This window comes from Nomascus leucogenys, chromosome 7b (assembly GCF_006542625.1).
Source record: "Nomascus leucogenys isolate Asia chromosome 7b, Asia_NLE_v1, whole genome shotgun sequence".
NCBI classification, from domain to species: Eukaryota; Metazoa; Chordata; class Mammalia; order Primates; family Hylobatidae; genus Nomascus; species Nomascus leucogenys.
This window is the reverse complement of record NC_044387.1, coordinates 8,394,762-8,416,525: the sequence shown is the minus strand read 5'-3', so window position 1 is coordinate 8,416,525 and position 21,764 is coordinate 8,394,762. Positions and strand designations below refer to the sequence as shown.

The following is a 21,764-nucleotide window of genomic DNA, read 5'->3' as shown; positions in this document are numbered from 1 at the left end:
TTTAGACCTGGCTTTGTTTGGCTCTTTGAACATGTTTAAAATAGCTGATTTAAAATCTGGTAATAAGGTAAAATACCACATAGCTTGCTGTTCCTACTGGAATTCAACTTTTTTTTTTTTTTCTTTTTCAGTTGAAGTTTTCTGGGTTGCTGCAAGCTTTTGGTTAATTTCCAGAGTTCTGTGAAAGTTGATTTTGATAGTATGTGGCAGGTTTTTCAATGCTTTTATGAAGGGAGCAAACTTTCAGTAGTTCATACTGGATCTTGATTTAGACAAACTATAGAGAGAGATTTTTGAGACAACTGGCAAAAACTGAACATAGACTGGTTATTAGATTATTTTAAAATTGTTTTGTTGGATAGGAAAATTGTATTAAGGATATATATATATATATATTTTTTTTTTTTTTTTTTTTTTTGAGATGGAGTCTGGCTCTGTCGCCCAGGCTGGAGTGCAGTGGCACCATCTTGGCTCACTGCAACCTCTGCCTCCCAGGATCATGCCATTCTCCTGCCTCAGCCTCCCGAGTAGCTGGGACTATAGGCGCCCACCACCATGCCCGGCTAATTTTTTGTATTTTTAATAGAGACGGGGTTTTACCGTGTTAGCCAGGATGGTCTCGATCTCCTGACCTTGTGATCTGCCTGCCTCAGCCTCCCAAAGTGCTGGGATTACAGGCATGAGCCACTGCGCCCGGCCCATGTATGTATTTTTAAAGCCCTTATCTGTTAGAGACATAGTGGTTTTTAGGGTTTTCTGAAATTTCCTTTCAGATACTCTAGCTCACACATCATAAGAGCATGTGCAGGAAGAGAGATGAAATAATGGTACAACTTGATGGTTATTGGAGCTGGATGCTGGGTACATGGAGGTTCACTCTACCATTTTATTTTTGTATTTGAAAGTTTTCATGATAAAAAGTTTTTAAAAAGAGAAAGGGTACTTTGGGTCCAAACAAATCTGTACTGAACTGAAAAAATATTGCATTCCTAACTGGCCTTGACTAGAAGGGAATAAATGTCCTGGGAGATAGATGGCATGTTTGTTGAAAGAATGAAGGGTGAAGAGATAGGATCAATCAGGCACCCCCAGGACAAAAGGATAACTTATACAGCGAGTAAAGACATGTAGCTATCTTGGGCTGAAAGGTAAAGGAATTAATTGGTGAAGTCCAGGCTCAACTCTGGCCCCCAACTCCCAACTCCATGGTCTCAACTCATTTCCCACCACATCCCAGAGTGGTGGGAAAGCCTTCCTGGAGCTGGCAAGAGAAGGTGTTCCCACCTGAGACTATTCCATTTTGCTTGAACAGCACTATGAACAAGACCCAAAGCCAGAGCTATGCACAGAGGGGCAGGCCTTCAAGGACAGAGGCCTGGGATGAGGTAGGCTTCTGTCCTAAGTTTCTCAGCAGCCTCAAGACATCAACTGGGGAAGGGAACTTTCTGGTGACCCTATACTTAACCAGTAAAGCTCCAGTAATCTTAAATGATGTAACAAAATGTGCACATGTAAGTTTTCACACCATACCCTAAATACAAGGACCTCAGAACTCTGAGGACTATGGGAGATCCACCCAGAAAATACTCCTTGGGCAGGACAGTGCAAGGCCTGGGGCACTGGGTGCTCCTACATTCAAAGCCCAAGGAGGACCTAGCTAGCTTGCTCTGCCACCAGCAATCTCCAAAGGGGAGAGAGCCACCAGGGAAGACAAGTGCCCTGTAGCCTTGGCTAAAAGAGGAGGGCTTGGGAAATAAGGACCAAAGCAAGATAGGCAAGAACCCATCATTCCTTCACTTTGACTGTTAACCCCTGTCCTTAGGAAGAGGGACAGGAAATCAATTTTAAGACACAACTCCTGGACAGGTTTGTGGACACATCTGGGGAATATGAACCTCCTTTGCAGCCAGGTCGGGAGAGAAATAATAAAGGAAAAGAAGTAGAGGTGGGGGTGGAGCCACCAGAGAGAAGGGCAGGCTGAGTTGCTGGGCCAGGGGCACTGCTGGGCAGAGCACAAGCTGCAGGACCTGGGAGCATTGCTACTTGGCCTCATTATGTTGTCACCATCACCACTGCCAGCATACCAGGCACAGCAGGGGCAGCTCCTGGGTGTGAGGCAAGTCTGGCATCTCTAGGAAGTACAATCTTCCAGTCAGTTTGTTAAAGGAGGGGCCAGACGATGCCAGACATCATCCATAGAGGTGAGATTTGAATCCAGCACCATGTGTAGTGCCAGCAGAGTCCCTAACTAAAGGTACCCCAGGTCCATATTGCAACTACTTGATTAAAGAACAGGTTTATTGGTGACCTGAGGGAGCCAAGGTCTCCTTTGTGACCTTCACTCCCAGGTGGTATCAGCCTACAAGGCCCTCTATGGGTAGAAAAGCCAATCACACGATTCATGGGCATTCCTGGCAAGAGGTCAGATCTCTCTACTCCTAATTCGAAAAATTCCAAATCCTGATTTCAGAGTCAACAGCAAGGTCAGAGGCTAGAGTCCTGATGGGCATGGGGCTCGGGAGGCTGGCAAGTTGCTCAGCAACATCTGTGGGGCTGTGCACACGATGTAGAGGCCAGGAAGGCCACAGGAAAATTGCCCCAAAAGAAGTTTCCAAGAGGGTTTACGCTTGGGCAGGGCATAGAACCTGGCCCTGAGATTGCACTTTGGGTATGATGGGGTCAGTCACTGAGCAGGCCTGGGGAGCAGAGAACCTGCCCACTTGCTCTGGGCATGCCAAGGCTCCATGGTCTAGGCTCAATGGTGCCACCACAGCCTGTCACATGTCCCAGCTTCTCACTGCTGGGACATCTCCAGGTTCTTGATGGGATACAGGTACCACATCACTACCCCTGAAGGGTTGATGATCACTGTGAAGTTGGTTTCATCTCGGAGGCCACTGATGATGTCACCTGAGTAGACGTCCTGGGCCTGCAGTGGGGAGGGACATCACCAATGCCACCATGAGAATGGCTGCACAGAGACCCCACTGGAGGATGTAGAAGCCTTCTGCCTGGACTTTGGCCTGTCTGTGCTAGGCTTCCAGTATGCCCTACAGAAGTGGGAGCCCTGAATCTCCATCACTTCTCCACCAGTAAATCCAACAGGTGCCCAGGCACAGGCAGTGGAGAAAGCCCCAGCCCATGGAAAACTGTGAGGAATGTGCCAGCAAGGGCTGACCCTTAGGAGGAGGAGTACAGCCCTAGAGGCTAATGGGATTCATATTTATATGCAGTAGTTCTGTTTGCATAGGTTGAAAATACTGGTGCAGAGCATGACACTGGCTGCAGCTCTCAGTGCCTGCAGCTCCCCATGGGCACCTGCCAGAGGTCCTAAGCCCATGGCTCAGGGGAGGCCATATGTGAACAACCACCCCCCATAATACCCTCCCACAGAAATCTGAAGCCCAGGCGGGTGGCTGCAGGCAGCCGGGTGCTCACCTCATATGTCACAGACCCGGTGAAGTTCAGCTGGCCAAGGGAGGAGTGGTAGCGATAAGGCATGTCGGTCCTGCGGCTGAAGAAGACTAAGGCGCTGGCCTTGTTGGACAGAGGCCGCATGTACACTTCGATAAGAGATTTTTCCTGGGCACAGAAGGTGGCTACTGGCTGGGGTCCCTTGCTCAGACTAAGACCTACCGTTGCCTCTCTGGCCCTCCCTGAGTTCTGGGTCCCCCAGTTCACAGTTCCATGTCACACAGGCTTAGGGAGGATGCCACGGGCCTCCAGCACCCCAGCTTATCTAACCCTACCTGCCTGCCTTCCCTGACTCAGCAGATACTCATCAACACCTACTCTGAGCCTGGCCCCTGTGCTAGCACACAGACAAATGCTGCATGAGGCCCTGCCCCAGAAGCTCATAGGACAACGGGAGGGATAAATGCAGAAATGGGGAAGCAACAACAGTACAGTGTATGAGTGCCGGCCCCAAACAACTGCCAGTGCTGGCCTGGAGGGTGCTGTCCAGTGGGAACAGTGAACTCTGTTCCAGGAGGGTGCTGTCCAGTGGGAACAGTGAACTCTGTTCCAGGAGGGTGGAGAGTGGAGCTGGATGTGAACTCCCATCCTCCAGAAGGTTCTTCAGGCCCAGCTCCACCATCAGCCCCTCTGGCAGGGAATTGTTACTTCCTCTGGGCATCACCAGTTCTATAGGTGCCTTCTGTAGTTCTGTAGGTTTCTTTTTACCAAAGTCCAGGATTTGGTAAAGAGCAAAGGCGGCCAGGCACAGTGGCTCATGCCTGTAATCCCATTACTTTGTGAGGCCGAGGCCAGTGGATCACCTGAGGTCAGGAGTTTGAGACTAGCCTGGCCAACATGGTGAAACCCTGTCTCTACTGAAAAAAATACAAAAAAAATTAGCTGGGTGTGGTGGCGCACATCTGTAATCCCAGCTACCTGGGAGGCTGAGGCAGGAAAATCGCTTGAACCTGGGAGCCAGAGGTTGCAGTGAGCTGAGATGGTGCCACTGCACTCCAGCCTGGGCTACAGAGTGAGACTCCATCTCAAAAAAAAAAAAAAAAAAAAAAAAAAGCAAAGGCTTTGAGGTGACACTGAAGTTCAGTCTTGTTTGTACCAACTGTGTAGCCTTGGGATAAAGTTACTCAGACTCTCGAAGTTTCATTTTTCTCATTTGTAAAATGGCAAGATACCTACCTTGCTGAGAAAAAGTATCTAAATCTCCTGGCACATAGTAGGTAATAAATAGCAGCCACTAGTAGTCGTAGTATTCCTTGGCTATAACAGCTTCTCCTGGCCGGGTGCGGTGGCTCATGCCTGTAATCCCAGCACTTTTGGAGGCTGACGCAGGTGGATCACCTGAGGTCAGGAGTTCAGCCTGGCCAACATGGTGTCTCTACTAAAAATACAAAAATTAGCTGGGCATGGTGGCAGGCGCCTGTAGTGCCAGCTACTCAGGAGGCTGAGGCATGAGAATTGCTTGAACCCAGGAGGTGGAGATTGCAGTGAGTCGAAATTGTGCCACTGCACTCCAGCCTGGGTGACAGAGTGAGACCCTATCTCAAAAACAAACCAGCTTCTCCTGCTCTGGAGGGAAGCCCAAGCTGTCTGCAGGCCATCATGGGTGTATAGAAGCTCTGTGCCTCACCCTTCCTGTGTGCACTTATGTGGCTGATGCCTCTCATCCCCGACTCCCTTGAGCTGTCCTGCTCAGCCCTGCTCTCACCCAGCAAGAGGAAGACAGTTGGAGCAGCTCCCATCAGAGTCCTCAACCATAAGCAACCAGAAGGGGTAGCCCTGGTTGGGGACTGGGTGACTCCTGTACCTCCCAAGGTGTTGCCCCCAGGGAGGCTGGCAGCCTTTCTCTCAGGAGAGCCCAGTTCCTCAGTCCTCCCCTTCCTTCCCTCCACACCCCAGTACCTCGTGAATCCTGCGTCCCTGGATGCCTAAGGGATCCTGGTTGATTTTGATCATGAGTGGATTCTGCAGAATGTCCATGTTCTGGGCAGAGATGGTACGCAGGTCTGTGGACATCAAGAGGGGGGCTGCCAGCACAGTCCACAGGGCCATCTGGGCCCGGGATTGCTCTAAGCTGAGTCCGAAGTTCCCAATGAGCAGCTGGGGGCAGAGAAGAGGAGTAGTCAACTCTCATCTCCTCAAGGAGGTAGACACAAGGACCATCCCCAAACTTGTAGCCGAGGAAGAGCAATTAGGGATTAGGGAAAGATGGCTGTATGTGGAGGAGGCCTGGTTCAGCAAACACTATTCCCCAGCCCTGTGGCCTTGGGGGAGTTAAGTCACTTTCCATCTGAGCATCAGCTTTTTATTTTCCATGAAGAACACGGAGTTGGCGGTAGGGGGATGGGCAGATGGCCAGGTGCGGCGGCTCACGCTTGTAAACCCCAGCACTTTGGGAGGCTAAGGTAAGGAAGGAGACCACTACTACTTCTGCTGCCCTCCTCCCCCAACCTTGCCTAGTTCACAAGACAGGAGGAAAGAAAAAGCAAAAAGTTGGAAATAAACAAAAGTAAGATAAATAGCCAGACAACCTTGGCACCACCACCCGGCCCTAGGAGTTAAAAAAAGTAGTAACGATAACATCAACCCCTGACCTAAACTATGTGTTATCTGTAAATTCCAGACACTGTATGGAAAAAGCATTGTAAAACTTTTTGTTCTGTTAGCTGATGCATGTAGCCCCCAGTCATGTTTCCCACGCTTGCTTGATGTATCACGACGCTTTCACGTGGACCCCTTAAAGTTGTAAGCCTTTAAAAAGGCCAATAATTTCTTTTTTGGGGAGCTCGGCTCTTAAGATGCGAGTCTGCTGACACTCCCGGCCGAATAAAAACTTCTTCCTTCTTTAATCCAGTGTCTGAGGAGTTTTGTCTGTGGCTCATCCTGCTACAGAGGCAGGTGAATCACTTGAGCCCAGGAGTTAGTTAGAGACCATCCTGGCCAACATAGCAAAACCTCGTCTCTACTGAAAATATAAAAATTACCCAGGTGTGGTGGTGAATACCTGTAATTCCAGCTACTTGTTCAAGCACAAGAATCACTTGAATCAGAAGGTGCGGAGGTTGCAGTGAGCTGAGATTGCACCACTGCACTCCAGCCTGGGCAACAGAACAAGACTCTGACTCAAAAAACAAAAGGCCAGGCGCGGTGGCTCATGCCTGTAATCCCAGCACTTTGGGAGGCTGAGGAGGGCAGATCACCTGAGGTCAGGAGTTCGAGACCAGCCTGACCAACATGGAGAAACCCCATCTGTACCAAAAATACAAAATTAGCCAGGCGTGGTGGTGCATACCTGTAATTTCAGCTACTTGGGAGGCTGAGGCAGGAGAATCGCTTGAACCTGGGAGGTGGAGGTTGCAGTAAGCCGAGATCACACCATTGCACTCCAGCCTGGGCGACAGAGCAAGACTCCGTCTCAAAATAAATAAATAAAAAAACCCCTGGGGGTGATGGGGGTGGTAATATGCCCTGGCTACATCACAGGTTGTTCAGATGATCAAATGGGCTCCTGTTGTCAAAAAGCTTATAAACTAGGTAAAGTCAATAAATGTTCCACGGTGACAGTGGTAAGAAACAGAACTGGACAAAGTCCCTGCACCTACCACTGGCCACACCCACCTGCCCTAGCCACAGCTGAATGGATCAAGGGGGACTCCTGACCCCAGGGCAAGCAATCCATAGTCAGGACACAAGTTACAGGCTTAGTGACAACAATTTAAGCACTGCGTATGTGCCCATCACTGTGCCAAGCATTTCAGAGTTATTTTAACCCTCAACCCTATAAGGTAGCTACTATTCTTATTTTCCAATTGACAAAACTGAGGCACAGAACAAATTAAGTTACTTGCCCAAGGTAAAGTGGCAGAGCTAGAGCTGGGACTCCACAGCAGGCCAGTTCCTGCTACTCCAGGTTGCTCCTCCACCTGGCTTAGCACTTGTAATTCTTATAATCATCATAGGATCAATCAGGTAGTAAATGCTTGTTGACTAAGAGATAACTGTAAAGCTATAAATTGTAACAACAACAAAATGTCACAGGGCAATGACTGAGATAGAATGGAAGGGCTAGAAGCAGGACTGTGAGGGCCAGTTGTCCCTGTAGGGGACGAGGCCGGGAATTGACAAAAGGATCAGAGGCAGATGGGGTAGAGGAGTCCAGGCACTAGGAATAGCCAGGTCATGATCTTCAACCTGCACGGCAATAACATCTTATTCCAGGGTCACTATAGACCCAAGTTCTTGAGTTTTCAAAAACATCAGAATTGCCTGGGGAGATGGTTAACAGTGGGAATTCCTAGGTTCTCCCCCTGAACATTCTGATGCAAAACGTGGGGGATGGGGCCCTGGAAACCAGCTTCTAAGTCAAGTCTAAAGCAACCAGTTCAGGGACACATTTCAGAAGCGCTGACCTAGAACCTGGCAGTGAGCCTCCAAGAAGGAAGAAAGCACAGGGCAGTGGGGAGCAGGGTCATCACAGATGGTGGGCCTAGGGACATCCCCCTCCATCCTGGTACCATGTCAGGGTCATTCCAGTGCCCAGGGCCGGCCACCGGCTGCAGTATGTCCTGGTGCTCCACGAACCAACTCAGGATGGAGAGCACGCTCCACCAGGAGTCCTGGATGTCATCATAGTTACGCCAGAGGTTGCAGATGTCCGCCAGCAGACTGTAGTTCACCTGGATGTCAAGGGAAAGGCAGAGTCCAGCAACAGAATCACACGCTTCAGCCCAGAGACCCACACAGGAGTTGAGGAGGCTCAGCAAGAGACACAGGTGGGGAAGAGGGAAGAGAACAGGCCCCACCGGCTTGCTCAGGATGAGGAGGGCCTCAGAGGGTGGCCCTGCTCTGGGGCTACCGGGGTCTCCCTTCTGTGCATGCTGGTGCCAGGAGCCTACCTTGCCCTCTCATGCCACCTTGGGTCAAGCCCAGGGTGTGGGCCCAGGCTGGTGCACCCACAAACAACCCTCCCTGACACCCACCCATCCCCATGTTCTCTCAGTGAGAAACTGCTGTCTGCTCTCTTCTCAGCTCCACAGGCCTGAGCCCACCATTTTTGGTGTCAAACATGCCGAGGGACCCCTCGTGAGCCCACAGGTTCCTCCAAGGCTTGGCCCCACCTGCCTGGCCTCCCCAGCCTTCTGGGTCTCCTCGCCCAATGGGCACCTCCTGGAATCCTGGGCACTGTGTTCCAGCACAGATGGCTCTCCTGCCTCTGATGCCAACTCCTTCAGCCCACTTCACAAGGGCCTTTTCTCTAAGGCCCACCCCTCCCTCCGACACACACACCTCTCTGGAATGGCTGAGCCCACCTGCTCTCTGTGGGTACTTAACGTAGGTCTCTAGACACCTACAAATCACCATATGGGCACCTGTGGTGAGAGCAGCACTGGTTCTGGAAGGCCCCGTCCCTGAAGCCTGGCACTCAGGAGGTAAGGAGGCCTGGGTGTGGGAAGCGCCATCAGGCAGGGGGGCAGAAAGGCTTACCTTTGGGGGGAGGCCGCCTTCGTAGGCTGGCCAGCTGCAGGAGAAGGCAATGGGGCGGCCTGTGGCATTCAGGGCAGCAGCCATCTTGGGGTACCCTAGAGAAAGCCCAACCCGTTTCAGTCCTGAGAAAGTGCAGGAGGCAGTCTGGGGCCTTAGCCCAGACCTTTTCCCAACAGATGTGAAGAAACAAGCTCCAAAGAGTAGGTGCCTCCCCACATACCCAGAGCCTCAAACGCTTCCCGGGTGGGCTATGCTGCCACTCATATTTAGGGAGCCTGGGAGCCACAATTCCCCTAACCCCTGGGTGGGGGGAATTAGGAAGCTCAGCCAGGTGGGCGCTGGGTGGGTCTCCATGGCCACCCTCCCCATCTGCCTGTGTGCCCCAGCCAGCTGCGTAACTCACCCTGGGCCCGCTCGTCGGCGGTGGAGAAGCAGCCATCCAGCTTGAGCATGTCCACCTTCCACTCAGCAAAGGTCTGAGCATCCTGGACCACCTTGTCCAGTGTGGTGCCTGGGTAACCCATGCAGGTGAAGTTGCCCATGTCCGCGTAGATACCCAACTTCAGGCCCAGGGAGTGAACCTGTGGGGGTTTGAGGACACAGTGGGCTCAAGCAGGACCCTCAGGGAGATATCCTCAAGGCATATCTGACCCAGTCCCATTAAACCTCCAGGGCTCCCACGGACCAAAGCAGATGGTCCCAGCATGCTGGCCCGGCCTCTGGCCATGATGGCCCACCTCTCCCCCAACACACACCTCCCAGTGGCTGTTTCTTGCCCCTAGGCCTTTGATCCTGCCATCCTCTCTGCCTCCAATGCCATCTCTCTGGGCTCAGCTCAAGAACTGCCTCCTCCAGGGAACCTTCCTGGAATACCAGGCTGCGTGAGATGCCCTTTCTGGCTCTCACTCAACAGAGTGGGCCAAAAGTCGGTGTTCATTTGTCTGTTTCCCCCACTAGACTGTGAGATCTCAATCATGCAAATGAGCCCTAAGCAAGGTAGAGTGAAAGGAGTGGTCTAGCCCTGAGGCCAAGGGCAGGGCTGGGGTGCAGCTCACGTAGTCAGCCAGGAAGGGAATGCCATGAGGGAAGCGCTTGGGATCTGGCATCAGGCGGCCACTGGCATCGCGCCCACCGATCCAGCAGTCATCAATGTTGAGGTATGTGTAGCCCATGTCCCGCCATCCATCCTGTGCCATCCGGTCAGCCATCTCCATGAAGAGCCGTTCACTAGTGAGGGGCAGAGGGATGGGGTAGCTCAGGGACCCAGCCCGGCCCTCACCCACACCCTGCCTCAGCTCTGATTGAATCTGGGCTATAAAAACCATGACCTTGCTGAGCCCTAAGCCAGGTATCAGTGTAAATGACCACCAGGGATTGTGCCATGAGCCATAAGCAAGCTTGAAAGGAGTGGCTGGCCCCAGGCCAAAAGGCAGGACTGGGTCAGGGGAAGTACAGGGGGCCTGGCCTGACCTTCTAACAGTTATCTCAGGGGCTGGGTCCATGTAAAGTCCCTGCCTCGTGACCAGGTTGGGGCCTGACAGTCCCTACAGAGGCCCCAGGCAGGTCACGGGGCTAGGTGTCAGACAGTCCGAGTGACTTCGGCTGCAGGCTCTGTGATGGAGAACTCTGACCTTGCCCTCTTTTCTAGCGGACCCTCCACTTCCTGCCCCCGACTCTGCAGGGCCCTGGGCAAGGCTCATCAGGTGAGTGTGGACCTTACTCACCTGATGCAGTTCTTTGGGTCCTCATCACAGTTAATGTTGCAGCGGAAGCGTTCCCAGGCCAGCCAGCCCATGGGTGGTGTCTGCAGGAGCCCATTGTCCAGCATTAGCACCTGGACCACATGTCCCAGCAAGAGCACTAGGGGGCAAGGGAGGAGGGGATGGTGACTGTCAGTTGCCTTCACAGCTCTAGCCCTCATCCCACCCCATCTGTATGTTGCTCAGCCCTACAGAGGCTGCCTGCCTATATATAAGGGAAACTGGACTCCTGGGTTTAGAGTAGAATTGGCTTTTCCTGCAATGAATGGCTGGCTCTTGCAAAGCAGTAAGTGGGAGGATGGTGCCTGGGCCAGGCAGTGGCTTGAGGTCCGGCTGTCACCACAGCAGTGCTGGAATTAGCAAAACTAACACCTGGAATTAGCAAAACTAACACCTTATGTCCTTCCCTTTCTATAACCCCCATCAGCTCCTCCCATCCCATATATAGAACTTAACAGTACAGATGCTCCTAGGCCTACCATGGAACTACGTTCTCATAAACCCAGTGTAAGTTGAAAATATCACATCAGCCAGGTGCAGTGGCTCACGCCTGTAATCCCAACACTCTGGAAGGCCGAAGCGAGTGGATCGCTTGAGGTCAGGCCAACATGGTGAAACCTTGTCTATACTAAAAATTCAAAAACTTAGCCAGGTGTGGTGGCGTGCACTGTACTTGGGAGGCTGAGGCAAGAGGATCACTTGAACCCCAGAGGCGGAGGCTGCAGTGAGCTGAGATCGTGCCACTGAACTCTAGCCTGGGCTGTGACAGCGTGAGACCCCATCTCAAAATAATAAAAAAGAAAATATTATGTCAAAAATGTACTTAATACACCTAACCTGCCAAACATCATAGCTGAGCCTAGCCTACCTTAAAAGTGCAGACAGGCCAGGCATGGTGGCTCACGCCTGTAATACCAGTACTTTGGGAGGCCGAGGTGGGCAGATCACCGTAAGTCAGGAGTTCAAGACCAGCTTGGGCAACATGGTAAAACCCTGTCTCTACTAAAACTACAAAAAAATACCGGGGCGAGGTGGCGAGTGCCTGTAATCCCAGCTACTCAAGAGGCTGAGCAGGAGACTTGCTTGAACCTGGGACGTGGAGGTTGCAGTGAGCCGAGATCGTGCCACTCCACTTCACTCCAGCCTGGGTGACAGAGTGAGACTCTGTCTCAAAAAAAAAAAAAAAAAAAAAAAAAAAAAAAAAAAAAAAAAGCGACAATGCACATTAGCCTACAGCTGGGCAAAATCATCTAACACAAAGCCTATTTTATAATAAATTGTTGAATATTTCATGCAATTTACTGAATACTGAAACACAGTGGTTATATAGGTACTGTGGTTTCTACTGAATGTGTAATGTGTGTCGCTTTCACACCACAGTAAAGTTGAAAAATCGTTAAGTCGGGACCATTGGCCAGACTCCAGGTCTCCTGAGCCCCAGCCCAGAGCTCTTTGCTCTCTCCCACAGACCCTCAAGAGGCCTCAGAGAGGCTTAAGAAGTAAGCCAGCAAGGATGGGCACCCGATCAGCTGATCTAAGTGAGCCCTTTCCCCCTCGGGCCTCAGTTTCCTTATCTGTAATATGGAGTTACTGTAGGGACTGTACAGGCGGTTCTCCGCACGTGTTGATATCACATCAGTTAGGGCCTCTGTGCTTGAGGGAGAGGAAGTGAGAAAGGCAGGGCCCCTTTGAAGGAGAAATGATTCCCGTATGGGGAAGCATTTCCTCCCTTCCTGCCCAGCTCTAAGTAAGAGAGAGAGGAACCTGTCTCCCCACAAACCCACATTAGGGAAGAAGCGCCAAAGCTCCTTGTAGCACTCACCCCTACCCTTCCAAGCCACCCCAGCCGGTGTAGGTACCTGTCTTCAGCAGCATCGCTCTGGACTCAGCTTCCGAGGACCTGACCAGATCTGGTCTGAGTGTATCAGCTGTATGTGTTGGGCTCTGGAAGCTAAGAAACGTCTGAAAAGCACTAGGGTCACGGCTGCTTGGCTAGCTCGGCCGCCCTCAACCTTGGGCGTGGATCCTACACTCGGTCCCCAAATTGCCCGCCCCATCCCCAGCCATCACTTCCTGGAGCTTGAGTTCTTACTTCAGAAATACTAAACAACGTGTCTTGGATGTCAGACCTCACACCCTCTAAAGTGCTGGGAGTCCCGAGGGCCTACGGGCCGCCTTCGGCCCGGCCCGGGCTCAGAAAAAGGCAGCGACCGGCTTAAGGTCACCCAGAAAGAGCAGAGGGGCGGGGCTGCGGCCAGGCTCCGGACTCCCACCCGGGTCCGGGTTCCCGCACTGGGCCCCCCAAAACCGCAGAGCCGCCCCCCCGCCGCACTTATCCTACCGAAGCGTTCAGACCCGCGGCCGCTTCTGACTCGAATCCGGTAACCTAAGTCTGAAGCGTTCCAGTGAGGGCGGGGCCTCACGAAGGCAACCCTTCGCGCAACCTATCAGAATCCCCCCTAGCAACGCTGTGCCCCGCCCATATGAGCCCGGCCTCCCAGCCTCTCTAAGCCCTTCCCCACTGGGCCCCCGCCCTGCGTGCTGGCGAGGCTGACATTGGCAGAACGGGCTCGGGGCTGTCCTTCGTGGCCCGGGCCTCGCGAGGCCTGTCCTTCCATCTCTGTGGGGACCAAGAGGGCGAGGATCGTGCCAGGCTCACCGTGGGCGCTCAGTAAGCGGCCGTGCAGTGAATACCTGTTGAGGGCTTTGTGCAGAGGAAATGAGAGACTGCTCTGAAGCAAGGCCTCCCTAGTGAGCTGCTAGGAAAATGGAAGTCTGGGATTAATCGTCTCTACAAGGAGGGTGCGTGGGGGGCAGCAAAGCAGGTGGTCACAGCTCCCGCAAAGGCAACTGGCTCCCCTTCCCCGCCTGACGCTCAGGGACTGCTCGCACAGACTGGGCTACTTCCTTCTTCATTCATTCATCAAGTATTTATTGAGAAACTGCTAGGTGCCAAATGCTTTGTTCTGGGCATTGTAGGGGCAGAAAGGTGTGATATTTTCCCTTACTCATCCCAAAGGTCACAGCGGACACTCCTATAAACAAAATATAGTTTAGCAAGAGAAAAGCATAATAGATTGATTTACTCAATGTTTTATGTGACTTGAGAGCCTTCAGGAATGAAGACACAAATACTCAGGGAAAACTTTATTTTTATGTCTCGGTTTGATGAAAAATGGACAGCCCTGGCCGGGTCTGGTGGCTCATGCCTGTAATCCCAGCACTTTGGAAGGCTGAGGCAGGAGGATCGCTTGAGGCCAGACATTTAAGGACAGTCTGGGCAACATAGTGAGACCCCATCTCTACAAAAAATTAAAAAGCCAGGCAGGTGCCTGTGGTCCCAGCTACTTGGGAGGCTGAGGTGGGAGGATTGCTTGAGTCCAGGAGGTCGAGGTTGCAGTGAGCTGTGATTGTGTCACTGTACTCCAGCCTGGGCAACAGAAAAAAAAAAGGAATAAGGAATGGACAACTGTGTATAAACGTGATTAGACAAAAGGGAATGATTTAATGTTAATAGCTGAGTGTGGAAACCCAGCAGTGTCTGTTCAGATTCAGATTCTTCTTGTTCTCTGTGTGTGGCATTCCCTCCTGCTGGGAAGAGGGCAGGACACCTTCTGGAATGAGAGTCTTATGACCTAGTATCAGACAAGGTAGGTCAGAGAATTCCTTTATGGCCAGGCCCGACACAGAAAGGTGGGGGATGTTTCCAGTAATATTTGTAGTTTCTTTTTTTTCTTCTTTTTTTTTTCTTTTGAGACAGAGTCTCCCTCTGTCACCAGGCTGGAGTGCAGTGGTGCAATCTCTGCTCACTGCAACCTCCGCCTCCCAGGTTCAAGTGATTCTCCTGCCTCAGCCTCCCAAGTAGTTGGGACTACAGGCACATGCCACCACGCCCAGCTAATTTTTGTATTTTTAGTAGAGATGGGGTTTCACCCTGTTGGCCAGGGTGGTCTCGATCTCTTGACCTCGTGATCCGTCCACCTCAGCCTCCCAAAGTGCTGGGATTACAGGCATGAGCCACTGTGCCCGGCCAATATTTGTAGTTTCTATAACTCACCTTAGGGAGGAGGAATTTTAGTTTCTATGGCCTGCCTTGCAGGAGAAAAACGGGAGAAAGAAGGGGGGCAGGAGAAGGTCAAAGAGATACTTTGCTTCTGAGGCTCTTCCAGTGTCCTTTGGTTCAAAGTACTCAGCATGCCCAAGTGCCATATTTTTAGGCATCGCTTTCTGAGCCCCAACAGCACCTTCACTCATATGGCCACTGGGTGTCTCAAACATAATCCAGACCAAGCACCGGCCACTTTCCACATCTCAGATAATGACAACTCTCCTAGGTGCTCAAGCCAAAACTGTGCAGTCCTGCCTGCTGTTTCCCTCACTCCCCACATCCAACTCCTCAGCAAATCCTGTGTTCTCTACCTTCAAAAGCCATTCTAAATCTGGCTGCCTCTCCCTCCCTGCTCTCGCCGCATTTGTGACATCTCACCTGGATAGTGGCAGCAGGCTCCTCACTGGTCTCCAGCTTCCACTGACATTGATTCTCGCCACAGAAGCCAGAGTATGCCTTCAAATCGCTCAGGTCCCTCCTCACAGCCCTGTCTAGAGTAACAGCCCTCCCAGATTTACAGAGCCCCATCCCACCCCTTCCACCCCCACCTCCTACTGTCTGCCCCTCCCCAGGCCTCCCAGCCTCACTGGCCTTCTTGCAGGTCCTCAAACACAACAGGCCTGAGGGCCACTGAGCTGACTGTTCCCTCTGCCTGGAATTGGCATGGCTGGCTCCCTCATTTCCTTCAAGTATTTGTCCAATGTTACTTTCTCAGTGAGGCCTACCCTGACCACTCTATTTGCAATTGCAACCTCCCTACTCCCACAATTTCCAGTCTCCCTTACCCTCCTCTGTTTTTCCATGCCACTTATTGCCTTCTAACACATTTATTATGGTGTACAGTATTAACTGAATAAAATTTAGTAGGGGAGACAGGCAATAAACAAGAACATAAAAGCATGAGCCTAGGAAAGTTTACTCTAGCAGTGAGTGCTCTGATGGAAATAACACCCCAGGGATGGGACAGAGACTGCAGGGCAGGTTGCTTTACAATGGCCCCAGAGGGGACCACTGAGCAGAGACTCAAATCTGCGTCCAGAGGCGTCCTGAGGAGTGGAGCTGCGGTTGGGGGTGGGAAGGAAGGCCATTCTAGGCTGCAGGAACTGCAAGGGCAAAGGCTCTGAGGTGGGAGCCAAGTTCATGGGCAGATGTTCGAGGACACCTCCGGCTTCCGGGGCCTTCCAGAAGCTCCAGTCTCTTGGGTTTGGTTGTGCATTCCTGCGACCTTCACCGCAGGCCTCCTCCTCGACCCACTAGTGCAGAGCCTGGGGGCCGCCGGTGGGTTTCAGGCCAGGGAAGCAGAAACGGGTAATTTCCAGAGGCAGAAATCAGCCGACCCCGGTGGCCCGGTGGGTGGCCAAGAAAGCTTGGCTGGCCCTCGCGGGCTATGTAGGAGCCCGCCCTTAGGAGGTGCCCAGAGACATCCCTGGTTTGGCTCTGCCGGGGAAGTGGGCCGAGCAGGGAGACGGGGACCAGAGAGGAAGAGAAGGACTGAGTTTTCCGGACGGTGGGCTGGGTCCGAGGCCTGCGGACCGTCCGAGGCGGGCCTCTGGGTTCGAGGCCGCCCGCACCGACCAGTGCTGCGGCACGGGCAGTTCACCGCCCTCTCGGGACTCAGTTTCCCGCCCTGGCAGATCCCGAGGCGGCCTCGGAGATCCCGGGCCTGGCGAATACTGGGCGGGGAGGGGCGTTAACTCCAGCCTCCCGGGCGGGGTCTCCCGGCTCCCGCGGCCACGTTGCAGCCCAGGCGGAGGCGCGGGGTCTCGAGCCGGGATCGCCCTCCTGGGCTTCGGTGAGATCGGCAGCGGGAGGTGAGAGTGGGCCCGGCGGGCTCCGGGAGGAGGTGGCCCCAGGGAAGGCGTGGCCGCGGGGAAGTGGCGGGGAACAGCCCCGACGCGAGGACGGGGAAACCGAGGCGGCAGCCAGGGAGACCCTGACCGAGGTGACCTCTGTTTAGGGCGACAGCCGGCTTGGGGCTCCCCGCAGTGGCCACTGTCCCGGCGGTCCCGCACCCCCAGCCCGCCTCTCCTCCAACAAAAGAATCCAGGAAGACGCTGGGGCGGGCAGGAGGCCGGGTGTGCGGAGGCCTGGCCCCCCTACTGGTGGAGAGGAGGGAGCGCCCTTCCCCAGACACGGGGGAGGGGAGGGGTCATGGCCGCACGGGCTGCCCACCCCCTCCCTGTGCCCCAGTGCTGGGCCCAGGACCCCCAGTGAGGCCACTCCTCTGGCAAACATCTGTGATCTCCTCCTCCTCCTTCCTGGGCCACCGGTACTGGAATGGCCTCTCTCCCCATCCAGGGGCCTGGCGTGTTTTTCTCCATAACCCTTAGCATTACCGGTCCTTATATTCTCTCTTATTTCACTAATTATTCTTTCATTAATTTATTAGTATTTATTTTGTTTGCCTACAGTGTGTTTCCACCTGTGGGAATGTAGGCCCCAGGAGGGCGGGAGACTTTGATTTGTCCACTGATGTATCCCCATTAATTCAACAGATCCCTCCTGAGGGCCTCTCTGAGCCCCGTACAGTGCTGGGTATTGGGGTTCTCCTGGGAACTTAGCCGAGCCCCACCCTAGACATTCTGGGGCTGGGAACAGTGCTGTAAACACAAATGACATCGTCGTGGGATGAAGGAAACAAACCACAAATGGGGGGGTCTACTGGTCAGGTGACCTTAGGTCAGGCCACCTTGGTGGTCAGGGCCACCTTAGATGATATGGTGATCATGGAAGGCCTCCTAGATTGGGTGACTTCAGTTAAAGCCAGGAAGTGCTAGAAGGGAAAAGCTAGGAACCATGAGGGCACATGTAGCTCTGACCTGGACTCAGCCAGGGAGCTGGGGTCTGAAGAGTAAAGGTCAAGACAAGGGGACCCAGCCCCTTAAGCTGCCCAGGGGTTCCTGGCTGGGTGGATGGGTGGGGGGATTCTCAGGGGTCAGGGAAGGCTTCCTGGTGGAAGCTGTGGTTTGATTAGGCCTCGAAGGTGGAGTAGGAGTTCTCATTCTTTGGGATAAGCTGACTAGGCTTGAGAATTGTTTTGCAGGCTCCCTGGGAACCAGGTGGTCGAAGGGCTGAGCTGTGTGGCCAGACAAGAGGTCCCTGCCCTCCCCCAGTGAGCCCTGCTGGTAAGTGGGTACAGTGTGAGGGATTTGGGAGACGAAGCTCTGCGTCTCATTGGCCATGTAACCTTGGGCAAGTTCCCCTCACTGCACTGGGCCTTGGTTTTCCATGAGTAAGGATAGTTGGACTAAGTGCCATTCACGATGCTGGGGGCACCCACATTCAATGGCTGCGGTTAGCTCTTCTCAGCTGTACCCTGGGTTTGTGCCACACTCTTGTGTACAGAGTAGCTCCCCATCTGGCCCTGAAGGCTGCAGACCGAAGAGAAAAATAATGTTTTATCTGAGGAATTGGAGCCCCTTTAAATAATCAGGCCCAGACATATTGAAACGCAACAGCTGTCAAGTCTTACTCCTCCCTTGAGCTAAAGAATTATCTTTTTTTCTCTTTTTTTGCTTTTCTTTTCTTCATGTCAGGTCGGTGATGTGCCCACATGGTAACAAGGTTCGAGGGTGGCACGGCTCACACATGCACGTGAACACCCAATCATCATGCTCATGAACTACAAAAGGATCAAGAATTACCTCTTGATGCCACTTGATATGTGGCTCTAGAGTGACACCAAGTAGCCATAAAATGCTGTACACTGGACACCCTATAGTTCATACCCTATAGTTCAACAAGCATAGCCAATCACTAATCAATGTTCTTTCTTTTTTTTTTATTTGAGATGGAGTCTCTCTTGTCACCCAGGCTGGAGTGCAATGGCACAATCTCGGCTCACTGCAACCTCTGCCTCCTGGGATCAAGCAATTCTCCTGCCTCAGCCTCCTGGGTAGCTGGGATTACAGGCACCCGCCACCATGCCTGGCTAATTTTTGTATTTAGAGACAGGGTTTCACCATGCTGGCCAGGCTGGTCTCGAACTCCTGACCTAAGGTGATCCACCCACCTTGGCCTCCCAAAGTGCTGGGATTACAGATGTGAGCCACCACACCCCACCAATCGATATTATTTCTATAAGCCAAGGAGAATTCCTGCCAAACAACTTTGTCATCCTTGCCCCCTTCTGCCTATAGAAACCTGATTGTAGGAAAGGCCCAACGCAGCACACCCCACGGCAACTTAGAAGTTTGTTCTGGGCAGTTGTCCTTACTCTCCCTCAAGTAAACTCTTTAAAGTTATATTTTGTGCCTCAGCTTCTGCCTGTAGGTCAATAAGATTCAACTGCTATATGCAAATAAGAGGCCAGTAGAGGCCCAGGAGGGTCATGGAAACCCTGGAAGCTTGGCCTCAGAGCTGGAGTTGAGAGGACCCCAGATTAGGGGATAGTTTAAGCACAGTGGTTTTGATGGGTCTGGGGTCCATTTCAGCTCAGCTGGGGCCTGTTTCTTTGGATTTTAGAAAGCCGTGCCCAGGTCCTGCCATGCCTCCTGTCTGATGCAATCTCGTTATTCTTTTCTCCAAGTCCGCCTATGTCCAGTTTTTTTTTTGCATGATCCTCACAACATCCCTTTGAGAGAAAAGGAAGGAAAGACGAGCCCACTTCTCAGGTGACTTTAGGGGCCTTGGGGACACAGCAAGCGAGTAGGAGCCCCAGGGCTGGGGTCCAGATTGCCTCCGGAGCCAGTGCTCTTCCCCAGGGAGGCACGGAACCACTTCCCTCTCTGATCTGCTGCCATCTCTCTCGCCTCACAGTTCCTGTGGGAGCCATGAAGCTGAACGAGAGGAGTGTAGCCCACTATGCACTCAGCGACTCCCCAGCAGACCACATGGGCTTCCTACGCACCTGGGGGGGCCCAGGGACCCCACCGACCCCCAGTGGCACTGGCCGAAGATGCTGGTTTGTCCTCAAGGGCAACCTGCTATTCTCCTTTGAGAGTCGCGAGGGCCGGGCCCCGCTGAGCCTGGTGGTGCTGGAAGGCTGCACAGTGGAACTGGCCGAGGCTCCCGTGCCCGAGGAGTTTGCCTTTGCCATCTGCTTTGATGCCCCTGGAGTTCGCCCACACCTGCTGGCCGCAGAAGGGCCGGCGGCTCAGGAGGCCTGGGTGAAGGCGCTGTCCCGGGCAAGCTTTGGCTACATGCGCCTGGTGGTACGCGAGTTGGAGAGCCAGTTGCAGGACGCATGCCAGAGCTTGGCTTTGCAACGCCACTCATCGTGGAAGTCTGTTGCCAGCCGCTGTAAGCCACAGGCTCCTAACCACCGATCTGCGGGCCTGGAGAATGGCCACTCCTTCTCCAAGGACAGCAGCCCTGTGGGCTTGGTTGAAGAAGCGGGCAGCAGGTCTGCAGGGCAGGGGTTGGCTGAGTGGGAGCTGCAGGGCCCTGCCAGCCTCCTCCTAGGCAGGGGGCAGAGCCCCGTGTCCCCTGAGACCTCCTGCTTCTCTACCCTGCATGACTGGTATGGCCAGGAGATCGTGGAGCTGCGGCAGTGTTGGCAGCAGAGGGCCCAGGGGAGCCAGCCAAAACGTGAGGAACAGGATAGGCCCTAAGTCTGGGCCCTTTGAGTCAGGAAACCAGGGCCAGTTCTTTTTCAGGAGTTAAATGTTTACCCATTTCCAAGGTTGCGTTTTGAAAGAGGACATGGGTTCTCTTCTTCCTGCTGTTTAGGCATTCTCCAGGTTCCAGATCCACCCATGTGTCTAGAAGGGACTGAGGGACCATTCCTTCCATCCTCTTTATTTCCTGAGGTCCAGAGACTTAGCAGCCACAGAGGAAGACCCCAATCTCCTGTGACTGCACTGGCCTGACTGCCCCCTCCCAAGGGATGTTAATGAAATGAAGGAAGTGGGAAATGTCACCTGAGAGTGTCACAGGCTTGCCCTAGCTTTGACCTACACACCAGGCTCTAGAGCCATAATTTCCCACCTGGGGAGTCTCGTGTGCATTTAAATTCGAGGTAGGCTGCAGTATGGCCTTGAGGCTCTGCCATTGTCAGAGAAAGTGGATTTATTGTGTCACAGCAGTTTCTGGGACCCAGCTCTTCCTGAGGGGGTGGGAAGATTGGGGATGGGATCCTCACTCAGCAGTTTGGATAGGGCCCTTTGAGGCAGAGGATCTTCGGCCAGTGAAGAGAGATTTAGTCTGCTCAGAGTGTTGGGGTCCCATCCTTTCTCCCTGGCTACCCTGTTAACAGATGATGCTGGACCTTGCCCCAGAAGGGGCTTGTAGCTTTTTTATGTCAACGAAATGGCCTCCTGTACTCTGTCTTCAGCAGCCAGCTCCTGGAGCTGCCAAGTGAGGGGTTAAAGAAGAGGTGGTGAGGCAGTGTGGCTCCCTGGGGAATTTGTTGCTTTGGTTCTCAGTCCTGGGTATTCTAGGAGCTTGGGCACGGGATTCCATTTCCTGTGCTAAAATTCTCTCTCCTGGCTGGGCTCCGGTAAACTGAAGCTGCTCGAGAAACCACCTGGGAACTCTCATAGCCCTGTTTGTCACCCAGGGTGTACGTGCCAGGACCTCTCCTTGCTACTCTTCCCAATATCGGGAGGCAAAGCAGCTGGGTAACCAGAGCCTGACCGTACTGACGCCCCAGGGGGAAGACGCAGACACCCGCTCCCAAACACATATATCTTGCCCCTTCCTAGCCTTGGCTCCCCTCACTGGGGCCTTGGGCAGGACCGACCCGCATCCAACTAGGCCTAAGGGGTAGACTCTGAGCCTCTTACCCCCAGGAGGCGGAGATGCGCCCAAGGCGGGCGCCCGGCCTGTTCCCCAGCCCTGCCTGGAAGCCCCGCAGCCACTGCATTTTGTTTAAACACAGCACGGGCCTTTTTCTTATTGCTACAGTGTTTTGTACACGGTTAAAACACTAGTAAAGCTTTTTCGTTATTACTCCTTCGGCTCCCTGGGTTTATTTCCACAGCCGGCCGCTGAGGCCTGTT

At 53.2% G+C, this 21,764-nt stretch overlaps 2 protein-coding genes and 1 non-coding gene across 5 annotated transcripts; 1 reads left to right on the top strand and 2 right to left on the bottom strand.

Moving 5' to 3' along the window:
* Window positions 1–845: 845 nt before the first annotated feature.
* NAGA (alpha-N-acetylgalactosaminidase) lies at window positions 846–13,181 on the bottom strand. Of its 3 annotated transcripts, none has more exons than XM_012507732.2 (10): window positions 13,057–13,133; window positions 12,575–12,666; window positions 10,680–10,815; window positions 10,011–10,182; window positions 9,359–9,536; window positions 8,956–9,050; window positions 7,986–8,147; window positions 5,374–5,571; window positions 3,439–3,582; window positions 846–2,929 (listed from the first exon to the last, which is right to left on the bottom strand). In XM_012507732.2, the coding sequence occupies exons 2-10, from the start codon at window positions 12,588–12,590 to the stop codon at window positions 2,795–2,797; spliced, it is 1,236 nt and encodes a 411-aa protein (XP_012363186.1). In that variant the 5' UTR covers window positions 12,591–12,666; window positions 13,057–13,133; the 3' UTR covers window positions 846–2,794. The 3 variants fall into 3 exon arrangements, with proteins under 3 accessions (XP_012363186.1, XP_030671303.1, XP_003264870.1); XM_030815443.1 differs by having other exon boundaries at window positions 12,575–12,659; XM_003264822.4 differs by having other exon boundaries at window positions 12,575–13,181.
* Window positions 13,182–16,540: 3,359 nt separating this feature from the next.
* PHETA2 (PH domain containing endocytic trafficking adaptor 2) lies at window positions 16,541–21,714 on the top strand. The gene is made up of 3 exons (XM_030815442.1): window positions 16,541–16,634; window positions 17,867–17,948; window positions 19,582–21,714. The coding sequence occupies exon 3, from the start codon at window positions 19,596–19,598 to the stop codon at window positions 20,373–20,375; it is 780 nt and encodes a 259-aa protein (XP_030671302.1). The 5' UTR covers window positions 16,541–16,634; window positions 17,867–17,948; window positions 19,582–19,595; the 3' UTR covers window positions 20,376–21,714.
* Window positions 18,354–18,457, bottom strand: LOC115836182. Its single transcript, XR_004031167.1, has one exon. It is a non-coding gene; the product is annotated as a small nucleolar RNA U13 (small nucleolar RNA).
* Window positions 21,715–21,764: the final 50 nt, after the last annotated feature.

Excerpts from the sequence above, each read along its gene's own strand:
- NAGA (XM_003264822.4), bottom strand. Across the intron at positions 10,183-10,679 it reads GACCCAAAGAACTGCATCAG|TGAACGGCTCTTCATGGAGA; the intron begins GTGAGTAAGGTC and ends GCCCCTCACTAG. Across the intron at positions 8,148-8,955 it reads AAGGCGGCCTCCCCCCAAAG|GTGAACTACAGTCTGCTGGC; the intron begins GTAAGCCTTTCT and ends CTTGACATCCAG.
- PHETA2 (XM_030815442.1), top strand. The coding sequence starts at position 19,596 with ATGAAGCTGAACGAGAGGAGTGTAGCCCACTATGCACTCAGCGACTCC.